This window comes from Manacus candei, unplaced genomic scaffold (genome assembly GCF_025592945.1).
Source record: "Manacus candei isolate 608988 ecotype Guabito, Panama unplaced genomic scaffold, ASM2559294v1 h1tg000005l, whole genome shotgun sequence".
NCBI classification, from domain to species: Eukaryota; Metazoa; Chordata; class Aves; order Passeriformes; family Pipridae; genus Manacus; species Manacus candei.
This window is the reverse complement of record NW_026138053.1, coordinates 9620916-9645094: the sequence shown is the minus strand read 5'-3', so window position 1 is coordinate 9645094 and position 24179 is coordinate 9620916. Positions and strand designations below refer to the sequence as shown.

At 42.6% G+C, this 24179-nt stretch overlaps 1 protein-coding gene across 2 annotated transcripts in view; it reads right to left on the bottom strand.

Moving 5' to 3' along the window:
* The window catches only part of CACHD1 (cache domain containing 1), a 93669-nt gene that overhangs the window by 9456 nt on the left and 60034 nt on the right, over positions 1-24179 (bottom strand). For both annotated transcript variants that reach the window (XM_051797855.1, XM_051797862.1), the window contains exons 6-20: positions 23403-23547; positions 21639-21855; positions 17897-18046; positions 16576-16809; positions 14142-14291; positions 13491-13614; positions 12870-12987; positions 11875-12043; positions 9399-9541; positions 8439-8620; positions 6865-6975; positions 3762-3884; positions 1684-1783; positions 1456-1572; positions 3-163 (exon numbers count right to left, since the gene is read on the bottom strand). In XM_051797855.1, coding sequence (XP_051653815.1) covers positions 3-163; positions 1456-1572; positions 1684-1783; positions 3762-3884; positions 6865-6975; positions 8439-8620; positions 9399-9541; positions 11875-12043; positions 12870-12987; positions 13491-13614; positions 14142-14291; positions 16576-16809; positions 17897-18046; positions 21639-21855; positions 23403-23547 — 2244 coding nt within the window. The remainder of the gene's footprint in view (positions 1-2; positions 164-1455; positions 1573-1683; positions 1784-3761; positions 3885-6864; positions 6976-8438; positions 8621-9398; positions 9542-11874; positions 12044-12869; positions 12988-13490; positions 13615-14141; positions 14292-16575; positions 16810-17896; positions 18047-21638; positions 21856-23402; positions 23548-24179) is intronic.

The following is a 24179-nucleotide window of genomic DNA, read 5'->3' as shown; positions in this document are numbered from 1 at the left end:
ACCTGTGACAGTTGAGGCAGAGCCTGTCCACCATGCTGCAGGCACAGAAAGCCAGAGAGTCACAGGTCTCATTGACGATTCCCACGAAGGCATTGGTGCCTGGGATCCTCGTCAGCCTGTACTTGGAGCAGTGACTGCCGTGCACAAGGTTTGTCAGGTCACCCTGGGGAAAAACAAAGAGTGTCAGTGGTGTAAAACGTTGGTTTAGGGAGCTGAAGACTCTCCCTCTTCCAAGGAAACACAAATGTGTGGGAGTGTCACCTTCATAAAAGTGTTCATCAACCTGTTGAGTTTTGCTTCCAAGGTACTACTGGGTGAAAAGACTTTGCTGAAGATAGAAAAGAATATGATTTCCTTGTGAAGATTACAAGATATGGCATCAGCAGGTGACATTTCACTCCCTCCCATCGTTTGCCAACCTGTCCCCACTGCACCAGCCATGGCTGGGTGACCTCCACAGAGGCTCTGCTGTGACAGGGAGGTACCACCACCACATGCTGAAAACTTCCTGGCACGTGTGCCATAAAAACTACACCCTAGCACTGTCCTGCTGGGATCAGACTCATTCCTGATTCCTTTTTCCATGCCACTGTCTGAAGTTTTTGCACCAACCTCCACAATTTCCTTCACAATAACACACTTCCTACTTTGCATTTCAAGTGTGGGGAAAACGTTTAAGCCTATCTGAAAATGTTTAAGCCTAGCTGACATAAATCAGTGTATTTGACATGATTTTCAAATATTTTTGACACTTATTTCCCACCACCTTCTCTCGGTAACAACTGAAAGGCATTATTTCAAGAGCAGCTTCTCCCACAGAGCTTAACATCTTTGGAATAATTCTGGAGTGACTTTGCCAGCATGGATCTGTGGTGCTGTGAGGGATGACAGACCCTGGTTTAGACCCCTCAGTGTGGCTGAGCACAAGAGAAAGCTCACACACAACTCACAGGGACCACAGAACATTCAGGATTCAGACTCATAAATGATACTCTGTGAATGTTCACCCACACTGCACCAGTAAATGGATCTATTTGGACACCTAACCAAAAGATAAGTTAATAAAGACCTCACAGGAGGATGTGACACTGGTCAGAGCTGGAAGCCAGAGGTCAAGTCAGAGGATGCAAAGCAAAAAAATCCGAATTATTGGTGGAAAATCCTCACCCAGCAACAGAGAATTGCCCTTATTTTCATGATGCTGGCTGAGATTGTGCAGACACCAACCACAGCTGGCCAAGGATCACATCCATAAGCCCTGTGTGTCAACAGGCTCCTCGTGTGAGCACAGTTGCGCTGGGTTTGTGTTTGGAGAGGGGAGCAGAGGCCAATCCACACGGAAGGCTGGCTCCCGGCCCCGCCTGCTGATCCTGGCAAGGCTTTGTTTCCACCAAAAGAAACCCAACCCAACCAAAGTACATTCAAAAGCAAAATAAAATAGAAAAACACACTTACCACTAAGCTGGTATTGAATTTATAAAACCGCTGAACTGTCCTGTCACTGAAGCTGTTGCAGAGGTTTTTCTTGACGAAGTTTGGGTGGTTCAGGATGTCATTTGCTACCAGAGGCTCCTAAGAGGGAAATGTGGGACTTTATGCCTTTGGAATCAGACACAAACAGCAGCTGCTCTGCAGCTCAGAAATTAGAAATTATGGGAATAAACCGAGGAAAAGGAGTCAGACCTTGTGTGTGATGTGCTGCTGCTCCACAGGCGCATGTCCTTTGGGATCGATGAGGGTGGGATGTGCCACGAGGTACCCTCTGTCCTCCATGATGAAGCACCTGTCCACAATGAACACAGTGAGAGCCCCCCGTGAGGCCTTCAGAGAAACAGGGTGAAATAAAACATGATCCTAAATTTACAGCCAGAGGAGGAACTTTTAAAGGCTTCCATGTATGAAAAGAACAGGGTCATCAAACAAATTCACTGCAAAGTGTCTCTAAAGAACGTGTCGAGTATTTCCCTGAAGCTTTTCCATCTGTTACTGTTCCAGCGAGCCTGGACCATCACACTTGGAAATGGAGCTGATTAAAACCAGAAAGGAAAACCCATCAGTGCATTGTCTGATTGGGGAAGATCCAGAAAGAAATGAAGCATAACAAACTTGGAAAGCTTTAACAGTTTATTAATCTACTATGTGACTAATTAAACAGAGTTTTCACACTCCCCTTTAATGACCTCCTGCTTCAGAATTCAATTTAAGGGGGAGATAAATCACTCCTGCTTCACTCTCAGCCTTCCCAACTTTTCCTCTCTGTTTTCACTCTTCCCATTAGTTTCCTGTGTGATCTTAGGGAAGCAATGTTGGATCTGTGTCCCACTCCAGAAACCAGTGTGCTGGGAGGTTGAATCCACCCTGTTTTCCCCCTCTCCTGTTTCCACAGCCACAGCACTGGGACGGCACCAACATCAAGAGACTTGGTGGCCACAGAAGGGACACAGGGAAAGTAAATGCCCCACTGGATGCTCCCAAATGTTCCCATGGTGGCAGCCATGTCCTCGGCACAGCGGGAATCTGGCTGGATCCCGGCCCTGTGACTTCCAAGGCTGTGATTCCTGTGGTGTGTGTTAGATCCCTACAGCCAGGAGGGAGAGCAGAGAGCAGTGAAAGCCATCTGGACTCCTTAAGTGTACAGAGCAGTCAGGAAAACTTGGAGTTGGGCTTTTTGGGGGGGTTTTGCATTGGAAATGCACGTAGTAATGGTGTGTTTTCCCTTTTTCCTGGATGATGATGTAGGAAACAGGAGAATGACTGGGCTCATGGTGACCCCAGAACTCTGCAGAGAGAAAAAGCTTAGTAGAGATACTCTAAAAAACCCAAACACCTGCATTCACCCAGAGGCCAGAAGCATTAGATCTATATTAGGATGGTCTAACATTGAACAATATGCTCGAAATTCCTCATTTAGGGAATGTAGGAACAGAATAAAGATCTGATCTTGTTGATTACTGGTTGTTTTTTACTGGGAGGGAGGAATGCCAAACCAGAAATCCTGGTTTATTTTTCTTATACACCATAAAGTATATAAAAAAATACCCAAACCAGAAAAGAACTGGGAGGATGACAGAAAACCACTTCCCTTCCCAAATTTAAGGTTTAAAAGCAAACAAAGAACCAACAACAATGTCCAAACCATGTTATCAAATCACTCCAGAGCCAAACCAGAGTCTACCCCACCCCCCCACGTGATTTTTCAAAAAAGGATAGAAAGGAACAACTAAGATACACAGGGATCTGAATGAAATTAGATACTCCAGATGAAATCAGACCTCTTCTGACTAGTGCTGTGCTATGTATTTCTGAGAAAAAGCTAACAAAAGTATATTTTAATAACCACAGTTAAAATAACTAAAGATACTGTATCATTATTACATGCTCACAGTAACTAAATAGGTAAAATTAAAACAAACAGAAGAACTGGGAAGTGTGTTCATTTAATAAAGAATGTTTTTTTTTCCCCCAGAATTTCAGTGAAGTCTAAATATAACAAAAAAAAAAAAATAAAATCAGTTATCTTCTGCTTTTATAATCCTGCAGACTGTTTACTTAGCTGATGGCAGTTTGATCTTGAATAACAAAAGCATCCATGTAATCTTTATGAGAAGGACAAGTACAAGTTTTACTCAAAATCAGAGAACACATACTGAAAGTAACAGAATCCTTGAATAAATTAAGTCGGAAAGAACCTCTGGGTCATCTGGTTAAAGAAAAAGAAAATGAATACTTTAGATATTTCCTGCCTGCAGGAACAGCTTTACCTGATTTTGTTCCCCCCGTCTTGGTTACAAACAGGCAGCAGGTCCATGAGAACTTTGTAGAAGTATCTCAGGGTGAAGTCAATGCCCATCACTGCCACTGAATGTCCTGAGGACATCTGTGCACTGCAGAGAGGGGAGGAAAAAAGAGGGAAAGGCTTTCAGGGCTGTATTAATTAATGTTTTAATTAATTAGTGCTCTGCTTGAAAGGGGACTGGCTTCCCTAGCACATCCACACCTCCATGGGAGCTCAGCTCACCCTGCTCATGTTGGAATGGACAGTTGGAGCAGCTGTGAAGGAGGGAACAGTGAGAATCTGGGAATTTGCTGCAAATCCTCAAGTTTCTCCACATAAATTCCTCTTCACACAACCAGCACATGGAGTAGGCAGGAGACAGCCCGGGACTAGATCACACCCTTCTCCCCACAGGCTGTTCTCCCTCCACTCAACATACACCCCCTACCACCTACAGACATTTAATATTTAGGAACATAAATTAGGATTAAAAATTGCCCACCCTCACAAATGAAGGCAGGACACAGTTCCTGCATTCCCAGTACCCAAATCCCCACCAGCTGGGGGGGTTACCTGCACCCTCCTCTCTACTCAGCCCCCAGGTGAGGACCTGAATGTGAAGCTGCCATAGACATTGTGCTAAATCCCTAAAACTCCAAAGTGTAAGAGGGATTATGAATCTTAGGCAGAAAATAAAGGAAAATAATACTTATTAGGACAGGTTATGAAAATGATCATACGATGGGGTGATGTGCAGCAACCTGCAGCTGGACTGAGTGAGGAGGGAATTTCTCTCTCCTCCATTTTCAACACCCAAATTCTCCAAGTTTTCTCCCTGCAGGACTCAGAGGACACAGCCAGACCAAGTCCCCTCTCATCCCTGAAGGACACAAAAGGATCAGCTCCTCCTCAAATCTCAGGGCATAATATTTGCACCTCTGTGGACCTTACACTGATGACCAAGGAGACACCTTTGACTTGCTACTTTTCAAAATTTCCTTTTCTACAAAATTTTATCTCTGAAGACAGGAATAAAAACGTTCTGAAAAAGATGATGTTGAAAGGCACTGCTGGACTATACAAAGCAGAGTTCTGGCAACCCCTTATCCATGTAAACCCAGCTCTGTTTACTGGACTGGAGTTTGTTTGCTTTTCAGGAGGTACAGTGGAGATGTAGTCAGATCTAATTTGTAGGTATATAAACATAGATTTTAAAAACCTGCATTTAATTTATTGTTAATGTAACCCATTTCATGGAGAAGGAAAGGGAAAAGGATGACAGGAAGCAGCACAGATACATTTAACTGTATGTGACAGGGCATCAAGCTCTCAAGTTCCTGCTCTGTCCTAACAGACGTAAAGCCATAAGGAAGGTTGTAAATATTTGAGCTTCATTTTTAAGCATTAAATCCTTCTGGTTTGCTGATACCAACTGTATTAAACAACTTCTTACATGAATCTTCTATTCCAAGCCTCTAAAAAAAGAAGTAAGATATACATGACACGGGAATGAGAGGTAAGTGTCAGCTCCAGACACACTGATGTTGGTATTTAAACCCTCCCAGCAGTCTCTCATGCCAAAATGCCTGTTAACGCCATGGATTTCTCCCCCACCACTCTGGATTTTTAACTCAGGCCTCTTTGGGGATTAGAACTGCATGTGACTATAAGCTTCAGAGGTCATATTTACCCAGGAATCACACTCACATCTGCCAAACTTTGTTTAACCGTTCTTTAATCATGTTCTAATAACCCACATGAGCTTTAAGTTCTTAAAGCCAAGTAAACCATCTCCTGTTAGATAAAAATCAGAATTGTGATTAATTGCATTTCTCTACTTCCAAAAGTGCTTATTTCCCCTCAGTAAATTCCTCGGTGAGAAGCACCACGAGGGCTTTGGAGTTGATAATGCTCCTGCCAAAACACACAGGCAGATGTCCCATGGTGGGAAATCCCAGAGGGCAGAGGAATCTCTGGGAAGAGTAGAGAGGCAATGTCCCATACTCTGCTGGCTTTGAGATCTGTGTTTACCAGTACATTAGAAGTACTTTGTACTTGTGGGCTGTTGGATGGGGTCTGTGCAGAAGCCACAGTGAAAGTCTTACAAGAAACAACGTGTAAAAATCAAAATTAACTACTCTTCCTGAAACTTGGCAGAGTTTATGAAAGAAATGTTTGCTACACGTTCTGTAAACTGGCCTCCTTTAAACATCCTACATCCCAAACCTCAGCCTTAGGGCCAGGAGGGAACTGGGACAAAACCAGTCTGGTCCTCCAGGAAAAGGTCATTTCAGAGAATCACAGAGTATCCTGAGTTGAGAGGGACCCACAAGGACCCTCCAGTCCAACTCCTGGACTGACCCCACTTCTCCTGCCAAAATTAACTTATCAACATCTGTTGTGATGGTCCTTCAGCTGTATGTGGGGTTTGACCCCAAAGGCACCCTGTTCAGAAAGTGCTGGATTTAAACAGCCCAGGTAGAGCTCCCCAATTTCTGGAGTATGGATAGCTCTTTAATTAAGCCCATTTGTGGCCTGACTTCTCTTTGCTTTTGGATCTGCTTTCACTTCTTATTCCTTTCCAAACATCACCGTGGTATTTACAACTTCAGAAGTGTAAGTGTGAGTGAGCAACTTCAGGAAATTTAGAGATTAGCAGCCCTGATGGAGAAGCATTTAACTACCAGCAGAGAGGGAACACATTCCAAACTGCCTAAGGAAAGCAATCCTTCTTCTCCTCCCAATTCTTGGTCATGCACACGTGGCATCTTATCTCATGTTCATCCAGGAGCATGTTCTCACTAATCAATCCCTTTTTTCTATAGGCTGTTATTATTCTGTATTATGCTGTATATTATATGTATATCAATAAAGCTACAGAATTTATATATTCATATAGGATGTATTTTTCACAGTATTTCAATATACTATTGCCACTGAATCTATACAAGGTCAGACTATATTGCACCAAAAGCCCTTTATTCAGTTCTTGAACACACAGGAGTCACCCAGTATTCTTCTCTCCTACCCAAACCAAATCTTGATAATTGGGAATCTTCTTGCCTTACAAAACCTCCAACACCATTTACCTGGAGGAATGGACTGTGTGGCTGATGGTAACAACATAACCAGCCCCTCCAACATCCAAGTAGGGCCCAGTAAAGGTAATCAGTCCTGGATTAGCCACTGCATGCAAGTACCTAAGAGAAGCCAAAAGAAATGTTCATAATTAGTGAAAAATGATTACTGTAACTTTAGGACAGTATCTTTTATTTTGCCAAAGTAAACAGACACTGGATTCTTCACACTGTGAACGATGTCCCACCAAATTAATGTTTCTTAATATTAAATAAGTATTTAAGCACAATTAGTACCTAAACCAGACCAAATGGTTCCCCAGTACATCCAACTGCATTAAAAAAAGATCAATTTAGTTCTGCATACAAATATTAATGTACTTTTAGACATTTGTTCCCCAGAACAACATCTGACTTAGTGCCAGCAGAGTCTCACACTCAAAGCAAACACTGGCAAAATTATTATACTGCAAACTGAAGAGAAATGACAGAACTGATGCAAGAAAATGCAGAAATATGTCAGACAGTGATTACAAATTACAATCTCTTTTAAAACTCACTGTCAGCATAAAATAAGCCACAATCACATCAAATATCTTCCTACTGTCATAAGAAAGTTTATACAACTGCTGGAAACACTTTTGTGTATGAAAAAGTGATTACTTAGCTTTTCTCTACCCTAGTGCATCAATCCATGAGCAGCTTAACTCACTTCTACTTTATTCCCAGTGTTTTCCTTGCATCTTCTTTCCAAAACACTACAAATTTGGCTTTATATAAAACCCAAGACACCATTTAATGCTGCAGACAGAGTTTTTTCAAACCATGGATTAAGAAAGTCAGTGAAATGTAAAAGAAAATCCAATTCAAACCAAACCTCAAAACAATAATGAAAATAATTTGGGAGCTTTTAAAATGGAGACAAGGGATTGCAACGGTAAATAACCTGAAGAAAAGCTCATCAGGAACTATGGGCAGGATTATTTCAGGGAAAATATGGGTCAGGAGAGCTGCCAGAGGGTTGGGACTTGGTGGTGGCTCATGTTTTCCTAGTGTCACACTGTGGCAGCACCTGGTCAGGTCTTTCCCACAAACCCCACATGTTGGAACACTCTCCAAGCCCTCTCCGGTCTCAGGCTCCCATCCCAATGTACACAACTATTTGCCCTAATCAGATGCTGGTGCATAATTAACACCCAGAGCAAATCCCTCCTTTAAATCAGTGAGGAAACCCACTATAAACAAACAAAAAGACTAAAATATTTACAACCAAAAATGGCCCAAGGAACCGAAAATGCTCCCGAATCAGCTAATCCCTGAAGGGGTTGCTCATTTGCTGAATATTTATGTTCCCATCTGCCATAGCTGGGATCTGCAACACAAACTACCACCTAAAATAAAAAGAGTTGAAATTAGAACCAATAAATGTTTTAACTGGCTGCACTTAAGCAAAGTGCTTAAGTACACGATGGAAACATTTCGAGTGAAATGAAAAAAAAAAAAAAAACCCTCAGGCTACGAAATCAATTCCAAATATTTTCGTTATTGCCCTGCAAAGCTTTGATAAAGGGACCCTAAAAACTCACCATTGTCTCCTGGTGGGATCAAATGCTTTGTCCATGAGGGAGCCGGGGTAAATGCGGAGCACCCCATTGGGGGTTGCTATGTAACGGCGCACAATGTAACTGTTGAGGCCACTGATCTCCATCTGTGTCATCCATTCATCGGTGCCGTGACTGGTTGCCATTACTTCATTCCTGACAGAGAACTGCAAAACAAAGGAGAGCTGGCAGGGTTCCTCCAAGACTTGCATGAAAAGATAATAAGCTGCTGGCGGGGCTTCCCCAAGAGCCATCGGAGATCATCTAAACTCAATTACTTGGTTAAAGTCTTCTCACACCGCACGGATCCGGCACATTCCAAGCAAAGGAAAAGCTTGTTATTATGAAATATTGTTGTCGTTATCTCTGTGGCTTTCAGAGTTTGTTTTCTCACTTCAAGTAAATATAAATAATGCTCTGCTTGCACATAAAATAGGAACTTCTCGTTTATACGCTTAAGAATACAAAGATATTTCTGCTAAAAATTTACTGTGGCTTTAGTTTTTCTAGGGTTTGTTTCAAGAGCTGCTTATCAAATTTTCACACTCGCTCCTCCTGGGGAATAAGCCCTCTCCTTCCTCTCTCTATTCTTAGATGAGATGTTGGAAATAAATTCCTCCCTGTGAGAGTGGTGAGGCCCTGGCACCAACCTGTGTTTCCCACTGCCAGAGAGCAAGGTTAGATGGGATACAGGGAAGAAATTCTTCCCTGTGAGGGTGGTAGGCTCTGGCACAGGTTGCCCAGAGAAGCTGTGGCTGCCCCATCCCTGGAAGTGTCCAAGGCCAGGTTGGAGCAACCTGGTCTAGTGGAAGTGTCCCTGCCCACGGCAAGGGGTGGAATGGGATGGGCTTTAAGGTCCCTTCCAACCCAACCCAGTCTGAGATTCTGTGATTATATAAAGGTGTGGGACATGGTGACCCAGGTCTGCCCAGTGTGGTGGGGTACCTTGAGGCCGGGGTTGGCGATGAGCCGCGTGTTGTCGCTCAGATAGGCCGTGTAGTGCTCCACCATCCGCTTTGTCTCAGGCTGGCTCAGGTGCTCGTAGGGGGAGGAGAAGCTGCCTGCAGAGAGCATCACTGTAGGGCTTTCTAAAAACACCAAAGCATGAGAAATTTAAGGATGATGCATTACACATGTTGCATAGTGAAGACATTGGTACCACAAAGGAGTCTCTGATGTGGTGTCTCAGCTGAGGATGTGTGGGAGCAGTTATACTGATGCACTGTCCACTCCTCTGCCTGCTCCTCCACTCTCAGGTCATTGTGGACTGTGAGGGAAGGTAGGAAATGTGAAGTTTTCCACCCAAACCAGAGCACTTCCTAGCACAGTTGTCTCCCCAGTCACTTGAGTTGCTAACTAACCTTCCTGCTTCAAAATACAGAAGTCACAACATTAGTCCACTTACTCTGATCTCCGTGTGTTATCTGGTATTTCAGTGCCCTTGTTCTCAAAGTCTAAACAACTTCTGAATTCCTACTTTTGGAAAGATTACTTTTGTAATCTTTCCAAAAAAGATTACAGAAGCTGTAATCTTTCCCTTAAGGAAAGATTTTATGCTAAAGAAGAAGACAGTAATTATCTGTGTTTAGGTTACATACAGCAGAGGAAAATGAAAATGAGCATTTTCAGTCCCAGACAATGAACAACTGGAGAATTACAAGTGCAGAAGAGGCAGCTCCCCAATAAAAGTGCAGCTGCCTGGAATGATTTTCAGAACAAACTAGAAGGCAAACTTTCATTGCGCAAAATCTGCAAAACTAGGCAGCTTTTTCTTTTTAAAAGGAGAAATGGTCATGACAATGCAGGGCTGAAGGTTGAGAAGAAGGTCTTTTCTGAATATTTGACCCATGGAACCTGAATATTTGACCCATGGAACCCAAATTCCCTGTGAGGAATGGTATCTAGAGGAAAAATTTCAGTGCAGCCTGTGAAATGTTCTGCTTTTAGTCACATTCCTCTAAAACATAGCCCCATCCAGCAGCCATGTGTGCTGCAGCCATCACTTACAAACTTCTGCTTTGCTCCTTCATCTGCTTCCCAGACCAAATATTCTGATGGGGTTGCATTTTGCTTGCATGAAGTTTTTCCACTTGACAGCTTAGTACTGCATTTTTTGGAGATTTTCCATTTATATCTTTCTGGATATAAGATAATCAAGACTAGGCACCACATTAAAGAAAAAGAAATCCCTGCATTTTAAACAAGTGGCAAAGCAATTTCCATAGGTTTGTCAAGTCCCTCCATAACTCCTCCAGTCTAATCTCCGTTATATTGCAGGGCCACAAATAGCTAAGGAAAGTCTCACAACTGTGCCACTAATCCACCAGGAGACCTTCAAACCCTGCTACAAACAAAAGCACTTAATTCAGAATTTCTTATAATACAGCACAGATTTTAGCAAACCTCCCAAGATTAATACCTAAATATTAAAGTTTGCAACTTAGGATGTTTATATAAAAAACCCTCTATGTTCTTAATATAAATTCTGGTTTTTAATTTCTCTATCCTTCCCAGACATTAGAACTGCCATGGAGACCCTCCCTCTTTCCAGCAATGAAATGACTCAGGTAGAGCAGAACCACTTTAGCTTATCAAAAGCAGGAATGTTCCAGTAACCTGGGAATTTTTCAGCAGGTAAGGAGGGTCTGGAATCCATCACACCACTGAAGTTCTCATTTCCCCCAACAGGCTTAACTTCTGACTTCAATGGCATTAAATGCTTTTGGCAGTGAAAAACTTCAATAAATCCAAAGTCAAAAGAATGTCAGTCCCGCACAACAGGCCAGGGCTTCATCCTACTTATGTTACTTGTCAGTAAGGTGCTTTACAGCCAAGAGAAGGGGACTTAGTTTAAGCTTGGTGAGACATCTCTCACTGTCCCCACTCCAATTTCTGGGAACTCTGAGCAAAACTCACAGTGCATTTATCTCATACTCTGATGATCTGCCCCACTCATTCATCCATGTAAGTGCTCAGCATTGAGCAGGCAACTATGATCAAGGAAGAGCTATAAGAAGGTACCAGCTGATTGGACAGCCAGCCTTGGAAATAAAAGCCTCTCAAGAGGAGAGTATTTCCAGTGTTTTGTGAGAAGAGTTTTACGTTCTGCTGCCACACTCTGCAGAAACATGCATGTGTGATAAGACAAGAGGACACGGTCTCCATTTGTGCCAGGGGAGGGTCAGGTTGGACATCAGGAGGAATTTCTTCCTGGAAAGGATGGTCAGGCACTGGAAGGGGCTGTCCAGGTCGGTGGTGGAGTCCCCGTCCCTGGAGGTGTCCAAGGAATGACTGGACGTGGCACTCAGTGCCCTGGGTTGGGTGACAAGGAGGGGATCGGGCACAGGTTGGACTTGATCTTGCAGGTGTTTTCCTAAACTCTGGGATTCTGAGGTGGTCAAGACCACTTGAAGAGCCTTACCTAGGGTGGCCAGCTGCTTGAAGTGCAGGCAGGCGTTGGGCTGGCCCAGCAGGTCCAGCCGGTGATAGAGCAGTTTGCTGCTGGGCACTGTGTTGAGGTTCTTCAGCTGCTTAACAGGGATTTCTGGCTGTATCACCACCACACATAGGATAAAGGACGTGTCCTGGACCTGGAAAACATGAGCAAGTCATCAAACAGAAACAAAATGTGGAGGATGTACAGAACTTGTATGTATTGGAGCCACTAAGTTGTACAAAACCCACTTTGCCATAGTTAACACACCAAATAAAAATACTGTAATCTCTTTTTTCCCCAGAAAACTAAATAAGACCTTCCTTTTGTTGCTCAATGAATAATTTGTAGCACTGTTTTATGGATATTTTTTGAAGTATCATTAACAGAGGAGAGACTGCAGGTTCACAGTGGATAAACACACACTGGTATTCCCTTTATGGACAGTACAGACAAATGAACTCCCAAAAGTAAGATTTTATCCTTTCCACTCCATGTGTCTCATGTGCCACATGTTTTACTGGTTTGCATATTTTAAGGACCCTACGATAACCAGACTAGCAAAGCCTGGAGTGTTCCAGCTGCTCTGCAAAGGGTGTTTGATATTAAATGCAGCATTACAATATTAGAAAATCAGGTCCAGATACCCTCCTGTGTGAATTTCTGTTAAACAATGACAGATTTAATCTCTTAAAACTGCTCAGCCTAATCTTTTAGGTTGGATTTTACTTAATGCTGTGAAATGATCCACAAGTACTCTCTTGAGTTTGTTGGCACAAAGAAACAGCCAATTATTTCTGGCATCAGTGAAATTCACCTGGATTATATTTAACCTTAAGATTCCATTTTAATCCCAAGGTCAAGATTAGTGTTCAGATATGTTCCAAGCTGAAGAAAGGAAGGCTAGGAGCTCTCCTAAAGCTCTTACAACTGGTAATAGAGCTATAAACTGACTCTGTGCCATCCTAGTTTTTTTCCCTTACCATTTTCCAGGCATAGCTGACATTATAGGCTTCTTTTCCAATCTCTCTCAGCTTGTTGACATGCCAAGACAGTGAGGAGTTCACAGGAACTGTGATGATCTGGCTGCCCAGGGGAATGCTGCAGTGGGAGATAAAACATTCAGCATTTTATTATTAAACACTGAGCAAAATTGTTACCACTTAAGGAAAACCCTTCAGCTGTATATTTATAAAAATATCATAAGAATTGAAGGAATTAACTGTTATTTGTCCTTGGTGAAGAAAAGTGTATGTGTGCTGAAAATGCACTCGTGTACCCCCACATTTTGAGCTCACACATACTCAGATCAGGCAAAGGATAAAGAAAAACCCGGATAAAACAGTGAAAAATCTTCCTGACATGGAAGGGAGAGATTAGAAGGAGTATCCCCCAGATCAGATGTGGGAATCACTGCCTACACACCCAAAGATAAATGAAAAAGTTGGAGGAAAAACCAAACCAGAACTATTGGGGAACAAAAAAATTCCATCCAAGTATTCAGATACTGTAGGAAAAGGAACTCTGCCCTCCATTCTCTTAAAATTCCTCCAGCAATACTTCTGAGCACTGCTCATGTTTGCATTTGCATCCCAGTTCCTCACCTGAGGATGTTCTGGCGCACCAGCTCAAATTTGGGGATGTTCTCATAATGGATAATATCCGTGTGGAGAGGGGGCTCGGAGAGCAGGTAAGGCCTGGTCAGGGATGGGTGCATCAGAGTGTAGCCTAAAAAATAAAGATACAAACCCAAATGTTGAATGCAATAAAACAACTAAGCCCAGGATGGGTATTTGTAGGGGGGAAAAAAAAGAATATACAGTAACTACACAGAGGTTTTGCATTTAACAAATGTCAGTGGCCAAGCAATGTTATCATCAAAGAAGTTGCAAATGAAACACATCTCAAAGAACTAAGCCATAAAATGAGGTTGGATGAGAGGAAATGAGCTGAACACACATATACACCAGTTCTTCCTCCTTCCCTGCACATACAGAAAAACTTGGATGTCACACATGTAGAAAATCTCATCAAGTGTTTCCGCATCAAACTCCAGGACAGACATTTCAAGTCGTGAAACCACCTAAAGTCTCCAGCAACTCTCAGGCAAAACTAACCAACAACATACAATTAATCTGTCAATAAGTATTATCATTCATTACTTATAGACTATTTGGAGACATGAGGATTCAGAGTTTCCTTTCAGTGGTTAATGACCTCAGTGGGACTAGAAGGGATTATCTGAGCCAAATTACCTTTATTATCAATGAGGAATGTGTAGGAACCCAAGGAGTCTTGGTAATAGGTGACGTCTTCCAAGATATAGGCAAGATTAACATCCACTCCAACAATCCCCAGCAGCAGGTTCCCAAAGTAACACGGTTTGCTGACAGTCATTATCAAGCCTTGGAATGACAGAAACAACATAAAACCATCAGCAATATTATCTAGTTAATTATTTTTAGAGGGAACAGAGCAGGGACTTTAAAATTTCCAAACGTTACACAATTAAATTTGATGTGGTATTCCTTGCTGGAATATGGACAGGGAAGCTCAGCAGGTTGTCTGTCATGTCTGGCTGTTGATAATCACTCTCCTTAATTAGTTAATTTCTGTGTTTCTGATAGTGACCTAAAGTACATTTAATCAATTTATTAAAACACACACCACAATTAATGTTTGGGGGGCTTTGACAGCGGATTACAAGTGGATTCCTTACAGATAAGATGCATTTACATGAAAAGCCAAGATGGCATTTTGTTCCTTTAACATCATTTAAAGTAATTTAAAAAATAGGGGGAGGAGGAAGGAAGAGAATCTGTGCTTGTAAAGCAACACTAGGAATGAATTATTGCTCATCTAATTGCATATTCAGAATATTAAACCTGCTCTGCTTAACTAAATTCCAGTATCACCATTGTACTGGGAATCATACCCATAATTACACAATGTTTTGGGATGTATCTCATGGCTGAGGTAAGAACTCTTTGCAATACCTTACTACTCTTCTTTTCTACACCACTGCTGTTTGGAAACTCAGCAACTCTTCCCTCAACCCAATATAAAATTCATTTGCATGTATAAGCTTTTAAGTTGGAAATCTTTGCAAGATGAACCTTCTCTGTTGCACCATTTCTAATCCTTCGGTTGCTCAAATTTTCAATTATGCTTGGATATGGCTTTGGGAGAGGGCAACAATACAGCTTAATAACTCAGGAAATGCAGGAAGGAGCAGGAGTTCTGACTCAGAAGAATAGTCTTAAGTCTGTTTTGGGACTCAACAGAACCTAAACTCAGCAGCCCTTGAAAACTATTCAGCATAACCTCAACTAATCCTAAATACAAGACAAGACTAAGTATATACAAAGTCCTGAATGAAGAAATACTGAATTTGTTCAATTGTCAAAGCAATATAAAATCACTGATGGATTTCCAGACATCCCTGTGATGTCACATCTCTTCCCAGAGCACTGGAGCAGTGCTAGAGAAGGGTCAGGTGAGCTGCCCTAGAACTAGCAGGGGTACACCCTAAAACTCTGACCTTCCACTGAGCTGCAGGAAAGGCACCAGTCCCAAAGGGAAAGGGATGGCAATTCAGCAGGTATTAGCTCAGGCAGTGGGACCCATGGTTGGGGGTGTGTACAGTCAAGGGAGCTCTGCCAGCACCATGGGAGCTGCTGAACCTCCTGAACCCAAAAAGGATCACCCTGCAGTGCAGGCTAACCCTCAGCATTAATTAAACTGTCTAATTTCTGCGTTTCTACACGTCACCCCCGACATGCTGGTCCACTCCCAGAAGTCTCTGCAATTATCTACACCTTCAGTCTCTCCATTACTGGATGTAGTGGTGAGATCACTGGATGAGTGGTGGAACACACAGTTTTTGTTATCATGGCATCTAATTTTAAGGTATGGATCTTTCCTTTTACTTGAAAATTAGATGCCATGATAGCACCAGCCAGCTCGGGCTTCCTCCTCTGCCCAGAGCTGGGGGCAGACCATGTGTGCTGGAGCTAAAGGAAGGGCTAGGGATGGCCAGTTTTGGACAATAATTAATAATCTCTCCTTGTGCCATTCGCTAAGCTGGTTTCCATCCCACTCTTACATAATGTGACAGCCAGTACCCAGCATTCCCATCTCCACAGCCTGGACACAGGGAATGGATGATAAATTGGTTGTGAAGAGCCACTGCTTGGGGTGCAAAGACAGAATAAAGGGAACTCCAGCAGGAAGGGTGACTCCAAAGTCATGTTGATGGCTCCATAGGAAAGGGAAGCTCCAACAGTAACAACATTTTGTCTCTTCCACTATGGGGATTTGTGCAATCCCCTAAATCTACCTGTGAGACCCCAAGCCATACACAAGTACTGAAATATTGAACCCTGCAATGGTACAGGGTGTGATGGATGTAATTTCAATGTCATAAGACTGTTTCCTTCAAATACAAAGAATTTCTCTCCACAAATTAAATTACTAATGCTGTGTATGTACACATACATAAGAACAAATTTCACCCTGAGAATCCAAAAATTTTTTTCATAACTAGACCTTCTGCAGATGAAAATCCTACTGGAAAAAGGCTTGGAAACACACCTGAGCACATCACTTGGTGACACTATTTGGGAATATGTAAGCCAAGGGAAGCTGATCCCTTCTGTTTTTATACACAAATCCAATGTCAGCACTCACCATCTCCCATTTCATCCGAGAAGGGCAGACTGAAAACGGCCTCGTCGATCATCCGGTTGGGGAGGTTGGTGTAGAACCTCCCAACTGTGGTCTCCAGATTGCTCAGCTGGTTCAGGACCATCATGCTGCCCTTGGTCACAGGAAGGGCTGTTCTGTCTGGCACCCCATATTTCACCGAGTTCTGCTCTGCCAGGTCCCTCAGAAAGGCCAGTTCCTTCAACCCTGTCACCCCCTCTGAAACACAGATGCAAGAAACAGAAGGAAGCAGACAAAAGAATTTCCATCAAGGCTTCTGTATCTTACTCCAAATAACTGTAAATAAAAGCAAAATTATACATCCTGTAGGACTGAAAATACTACATAATCACTATTTAAGTGATAAGGTAAAGTGCCTAAAGACTGGTTTTAGGAAGAGTAATTAGATAACACAAAATTAAATAAGATTGCCTCTCACGTGCTGTTGCACAGTGAAAAAATTTACCATGCTGTTCACATCCCCACTTTAAACAAAGATCTTTTAACAAAGACTTATGTGCCACATAAATCCACAGGACAGCTCTTTGTTCTCCACTGGTGGCTTGCCCACAGAAAGGACCAGGAGCGTCTCACCCACCCTTGGAGATAACAGGCTTTGTTCTTCAGCTTAAACATTAAAGTTTCGCATTTTACACAAGTCCCAGGTTCAATTCCTGTACAAATCAAAGCCTTTTGCACGTAGGAGTCTCAAATGAGTATTTAAATTTACAATCAAATCATACATTAGCTTAAGCTTTAGTTTCCTTGGTTAGAGTCCATGTGCAAATATAACAAACAGCCTTTGTGCTGAAAATGCTTTCCTAGAAGAAGCACAGGATGCCAAACTACTGGGAATGTGATTTTCATACTTAACTTCACTCTTAAATTGGGTCCCAGGTTATTAAAGCATTTCAGATTATGTCTGATGTCACATTTATGCTCCCTGGCTAAGGACTTAAACAGAAGTCACAAGTATTTCCGTTCTGCTGCACCAGGAACCAGGGCAGTGGCAGGAAGGTTTACAGTTGCAATAATTATCAAATTTAACTCAGTCTGGTTGCCACCAGACAATTCAGGCAACCATATTTTATATCCTGAGCAGCTGCACTGGGATACATAAGCATATAGTGGCACATATATATATACCAAAGTAGGAACATCTGGATTCAGCCTCTAGATTCTAAGTGCCAAAATCCATAACAAACTGCTCCCAATAAGGCCTGGAATTACATTTGAATGAGCTTCATAAACAAGCTGTGCAAGGACAGGGAATGTTCATCCACTGGAAATCACAACCATCTCTCACCATTCATAAGAGCATAAGTAAGAATCATGACTGAGTTATTGAGGAAACTGTTCTCTTCATTGATGACACGTAGAGTAGCTTTTTTATCATCTTCAGAGGAGTCTTTTGATGTAATCCCAGCTGAGAGATAAATGATGACCATGTCAGTATCTAAAAGAGAATCACAGATACAGCAGAAAGTGCATTAGGTTTTTAACTCAGGCAAGACATGTGCTAAGAGCCCTTAATCTGCTCCCAGCCACACACTGCCAACAGCTTCATGTGTGAGAGTCACAGCGATCTACAGTGGATAAACACCCAGCAGCCTTATGAATTACAGCATTAATTATTAAAACTTTCATTCTTAGCACTTACCAAACATCTGTTTGGTTTGGTGCCTTCCAGCCACCCAGGAGCACTGGGGTTTGTTTCTCCTGAGCAGACCCCACAGGCACCTTCTGGCTTAGAGTCATAGAATGGTTTGGGCTGGGAGGGGCCTTAAAGATCATCCAGTTCCATGCCCTGCCATGGACAGGGACACCTTTCACTATCCCAGGTTGCTCCAAGCCTCGTCCAACCTGGTCTTGGACACTTTCAGGGGTGGAGCAGCCAGAGCTTCTCTGGGCAACTGGTGCCAGGGCCTCACCACCCTCACAGGGGAAGAATTTTTTCCCAATATCCCATCTAACTCTGCCCTCTGGCAATGGAAAGTCATTCCCCTTTGTCCTGTCCCTCCAGGCCCTTGTCCAAAGTCCCTCTCCAGTTCTCCTGGAGCCCCTTTAGGCACTGGAAGGGGCTCTAAGGTATCCCTGGAGCCTTCTCTTCTCCAGGTTGGACAGCCTGGCTGCCACCAGGCAGGAGTGTGCAAGTCCAGCTTCACAAAAGCAAAAAACCTGCAACTTTCCTCTCCTGCCCCCTTTTCTCCTTCCACCCTGCAATCCTAAAGCCTGGAGCTGCTCACCCAGTGCCTTCCTATGGAGTAGGTTAGAGCGGAACACTTGGGAATGTGACCTGGCTCCTTGCACATGAACTGGAACACGTTTTTCAGGCTGAGGATGTTCTTGGCCAAAGTCCTGCCTCAGAGCCTTTGAACACGTCAATTCAAATCCCTGCTTACACCCCAACCTGTTTCATCACATACATCTCAGGATTAAAAGTGGTTTCTGCATATAATTAATGGTAGGGATCATGCACCACATATAATCCAAAGCACTGGGTTAGTTGGTCATATCCCAACTTTGTTGTCTCATCTGGGTTCTTTGGTGGGTTTGCTGTGTTGGTTTTTAAATAGGTAAGAATGCTTTGACTTGCGTATTTTGTCGTCATGACTTGAAAAGAATTTCAGCCAGAACTGGATTCTGATATAAACAAGAGGTGCCGTTAATTTGGGGGAATTTCTACCTTAATTTTTTAAGGGCTATAACTAGAGAAAAAAAGCAAAGCCAGGTATTAAAACAGTTTTGCCTGGAGTTTAAGGAAAATTGTTGCTGTGTTTCCTAGGCTACAACATAGATATTGGATCTGCAGTCAGGCATGATGCCGCAGTCTCAAAGCTCTGCTAGGAGGAGTAACATAAACCAGTCCTAAGTCTGCATTAGGGACCAGAGTCAACTGGGCATCTTATCATTCCACAGCTGATCATCTTGTGCTATTTGATACACTGCACTTCTGAGAGCTGGAAAAGGCCCTTATATTCAGAGCACCGTTACTGCATTTATCTATAGCATGTCTTTGTATATTTTATATAAATATATAAATTGTATATAAAATGTAATTAAATATATATATATACATACATATGCAACCGACACACATCTCATTTACTTAGTTTTCAGGGAATGCTGGAAATCATGGCAGAGCATTTTCTCACAGTTTGGGATGAGGGTTGGCTGAGCAGGACTGCAATAGGAACTGGAATAACGCAAGAAATCCAGACGTGTTCAACAGCACAATTCTCCCATCTCACACTAGTTGTTCCCTTCTAACCTTTCCAGTGTGAATTTGGGATTGAGGCTGTATCTCAACAGCTTCCCTGACACACCCACACATTGTTCTCTGGGAACAGGATGTTAGAAAATTAGCGGGCAAATGAATGATATTTTTTTTTCTGGGTTTATTTTTCTTTTTTTAAAAAGATGTAAAGATTATTTACAAGAAAATGAGACATGTTTTATAAACATCCTCTTCTCAAACCTATTGTGCCTCACCCTAGGAATTCTGAAACATGCTATATGCACATTAGGTCTTCACAATCTTTCACATGTAGAGAAAACCTAAATCCAAATCATTTGCATTTAACTTTCTGTACTTGTGCCCCAGAATAATTGTTTGATATGTGTGTTTTCACATTAATGAAGAATATGCCAAAACCTTCTAATCATAATATATAAACAGTGACAAACATGGAAGAGGGCTGGGAGAGACCTTAAAGTTCATGTTGTGCCACTCCCTGCCATGGGCAGGGACACCTTCCACGAGACCAGGTTGCCCTGTCCAACCTGGCCTTGGACACTTCCAGGAGTGGGGCAACACTTTCAGGGATGGGGGGATATGTAGGAGATATGTAGATATGTAGGAGGATGCTGCAAGACTCTACAGCTGATGTTCTTGGAATAACTCCTGCTGACTAAGGCATCCTATCCCAGCCAGCTTCAGATTGTTTATTTTTTATTTGACAGAGTTGCTCCCCTTTCACTATTTTCCCAGAGGATGGTAAAATCCTACCCTTGCCAGCCCTACCCTTCAGCTAAAAGTAGTGCCCAGTGAGATAAAGGTGTCACTGTACCAATGGCCTGAAGTTCAGCATTTGGCTGAACTGTAGCAAAAACACTGTTTCACAAACAGAAAGAAAATCACATGGATTGGGAGCGCATTTCCTCATTCTTTCCAAAGCACTTTAATTCCTGGACTTTTCCTCTTTCTCCTATTCTGTACAGCATCTGGGCTGGTGTCCTCTGGGAAACTGAAGGATCTGTACTCACTGGAGCAGGCACAACACCAGGCTGTGGGATCTAAACTGACTATCCCCGTGGAGATCTGGCTGCTTCCCCCACCCCACTGTGGCACTGCTAATGTTACTCAGTTCCAAGGAGCACTTGGAGCACAGAATTTGCCTTCCACAGCTTCCTGGCAAGCATATGTGGCACTCAATTCCACATCCATCTTTTCCACATCTTTCACCACATCCCCATTACAAAAAACACACAGAAAAACCCCATCTTGGGAATGGGAAGGAGAAAGCTCATAATGAGCACACAAAGTTCACGAGGGTATTCTGTGATGAAGGAAAATTTAGCCAGGACAACTTGGTATTCCATAAAATAAACCCCATAGTTGATATCCTCAAAAAAAACCCATTTCCCTGAGAAGAAAGGGCCACTTCCATAGGATTCCAGTTAAGCACATTATCTATAGACATACGTTCCAGCAATAATTAAATGAATCTGCAGAAGCAGAAATGACCCCTGACCCCCCAAAATACACATTTGGGAAATAATTCAGCTGTCAGACAATTCAATCCTGCATTTCCATATTTCAGTTCAAAGGAAAAGCGAGTCAGCAAGTGGCACACATGAAAAGGGAATGGCCACATTCAGCTCATGCGGATTCCAGATCAAGGAAATGCCACTTAACAAAAACACGTGCTTCCCTCCCCTTTTTATTTTAATATTCAGCACACTACACTCCTTTGGCCTCAGTCAAAGTGAGAATGTGATATTTGCAAGCCTCAGAAATAATCAGGATTGCACAACAAGGGACTTACTTCCTTGGAGTTTTGTGCCATTGTTCGTGTTCCGAATCAACTGGAAAGCCTTCTGGAATCCCACAGCGTGCTGTGTGGAGCTGTCAGATGACTTTATACTGCTAACGAAGGTGGACATCTTCCTCTTTGTCTCACTGGTGGCAGGAGACAGGAATGTCTTATAGCACTGATCCAGGGAGCAGGTCCTGACTGTGTCTGCCACGGTCAACACGGAGATCTTGAAAGAGAAGAGACTCGATGGGATTACCTTCCTTTTAGGATTCTTAAAGCACTGATATAGAGAACACAATGATAAGCCAACTGAAGAGATTCCGTGGGTTTAAAACCCAATTGTTAGGAAATAAATGCTTGAGGCATAAATCCGTCAAATTTGAAAAGGATTAGACTTATGGTGGATTCAAGGAAAAGAGACTTTGCTCTTTGTTTCTCTGGCGAAGTCAGCTTGGCTCTGCTCCTACACAATAGTTAATACACTGTTCTGGGCAGGAGCCTGAGTGAGCCAGGGATAACTGAAAGGAAAGCCAGCAGAAAGCTATTTTCAGGAAAGCCTGGAGTGCCTGGAGAAAAGTGGAGTGCATAGAGAAGATGAAAAAAAAAATAAACAACCCCCTTAAGAACTTTTCACAGGCAAAGCATTTTGCTGTTTTAACATTTCAATCCAAGCAAGCCAAGTCTGCCATCAGTTTTTATCCTGTAAATAATTTAAGGCATGTAGTGGTAACACTTGCATTAATATACATATAACACACCAGTCTTATTAATTCAGTGGAATAATTCATTATAAATTATGACTGATGCAAGACAGTCCCAGAATTAAGCATTAATTATATACCTGTGTAACAGGTTTCATAACCACTGAGCTACTGACCCAGTAATCTGTGTCTTAAGTGTATTGTCTGTATGAAGGCAAACACTTTTGACACTTAAGTGCTATTAATTCTGCTGAACCATAACCATTATTTTACAATATTAAATCCCTCAAAAAGCACACAAGTTACAAGTGATTTTCCCATACTGTTAATGAGAAGACTTAAGGCCAAGATTATCATCACTTGTTCTTCAACTTGATTTGACTGAAACTCCCTTCCTACTCCAAAAAGAAAACCCAAGCAGAAAGAATGATCAAGGTCCCACCAGCAGAGAATTACTAAAAGTAAAACTAAACTGGAGACTTCTTGTGGTCCTACAGAAGCACCTGTTAGGCCCCTGGCTGTAATTTGTATTGAAAAAAAGTACAGGTGAAGTGACTTTTTCATTGCCAAGTGAGTATCTGGGGCAGAGCAAGAAATAAAATCCAGATTTCTTGGCCCTAATTATGTTGCACCTCACCCCACTATCACAGCAGAATAAATAATTTCAATTTAAAAAAAAAATACAGGTTCAGAGGTAAAATGAGTTGCTCAAAGCAATCTAGAACTTCACAAGTCATCAGGCTCAGAGCATGGTCCTCCTCACAGTATCACACCACTGACCGTTACCTAAAGTCTCTGCTGGGATGAAGGAGCCTTTAAAGATTACTCAGATACAAGATTTTGCCTTAGATCAGTGGCTTTTCACCATTTTCCCACCCTGTGGATCCCCAGGTATTTCCCCTGCAGTAGACAGGTTTCCAGAGGTGAGCTCAAGTCTCCATCACCCATCAGAGGCAGACCACAGACACAAGGAGACCATGGACATAGAGTTAAAATCACCATTTTGGATGACAACCAAGAACTCGGAGCATGGATGAAACCAAGGAAGATTCCTTGCCTGGAGAAGCCTCACCTTGTCATGTTCATCTATGGAGCTCAGGATGACCTGGGCAGCATCCTTGGCAATCTGGAGCTGTGTCTCTGTGACAGAGGCCCCGTGGTCCACAATGACAACAATGTGCTTGGACTGAGGGCGGACAGTCGAGACATAGACGGGCCTGAGGGAGAACACAATCCAAACCACTGTCATCAGACACCTTGTCATTTCCACCAAAGTGAAAACAGTCAAGAATTTAAAAAAAAAACCCAAAGAACAATGAAGAAACAATGAATTAGAACAGGAATTTTTGCCTTTATGAAAACTTCTATGGGGAAACCAACTGAGAACATGAACATATAGAAATGGCCCTCGCTCTCACCCTCCTGATTTCTTCCTGATTTTTTAACCTAAATGAGGTCCATCTCCCTTTGTCACAGCAAGTGCTTTCAGCCAGGAATAAGCAATTTTGCTGAAGCAGCAGCAGTGTTTGGGATCACTGTTTGCAGCAGTTCACATCAAGTTTTGAATTAAGCTTTGACAAGGAAGAAAAGCCTCCTGATAAATCCTGGGTGCTGGGAACTTCACTCACACGTGAAAGTAAGTACAATAGTGGGTATGTGCTGGTTCCATGACAAGTAAAAACCTGTGCAACTGTGAGGAGTTCATTAGCCCAGGGTGTTTGGTTTGTTGTAACAAGGGAATGCCTCTGGCCAAGGAAGGGTTTTCTCCTGGTACCCTGGAATGACTCTTACATAGGTCATGCTCCACAGCCCCTTGGATCTGTCCAGTTTTACACCCCATGGCCAATGT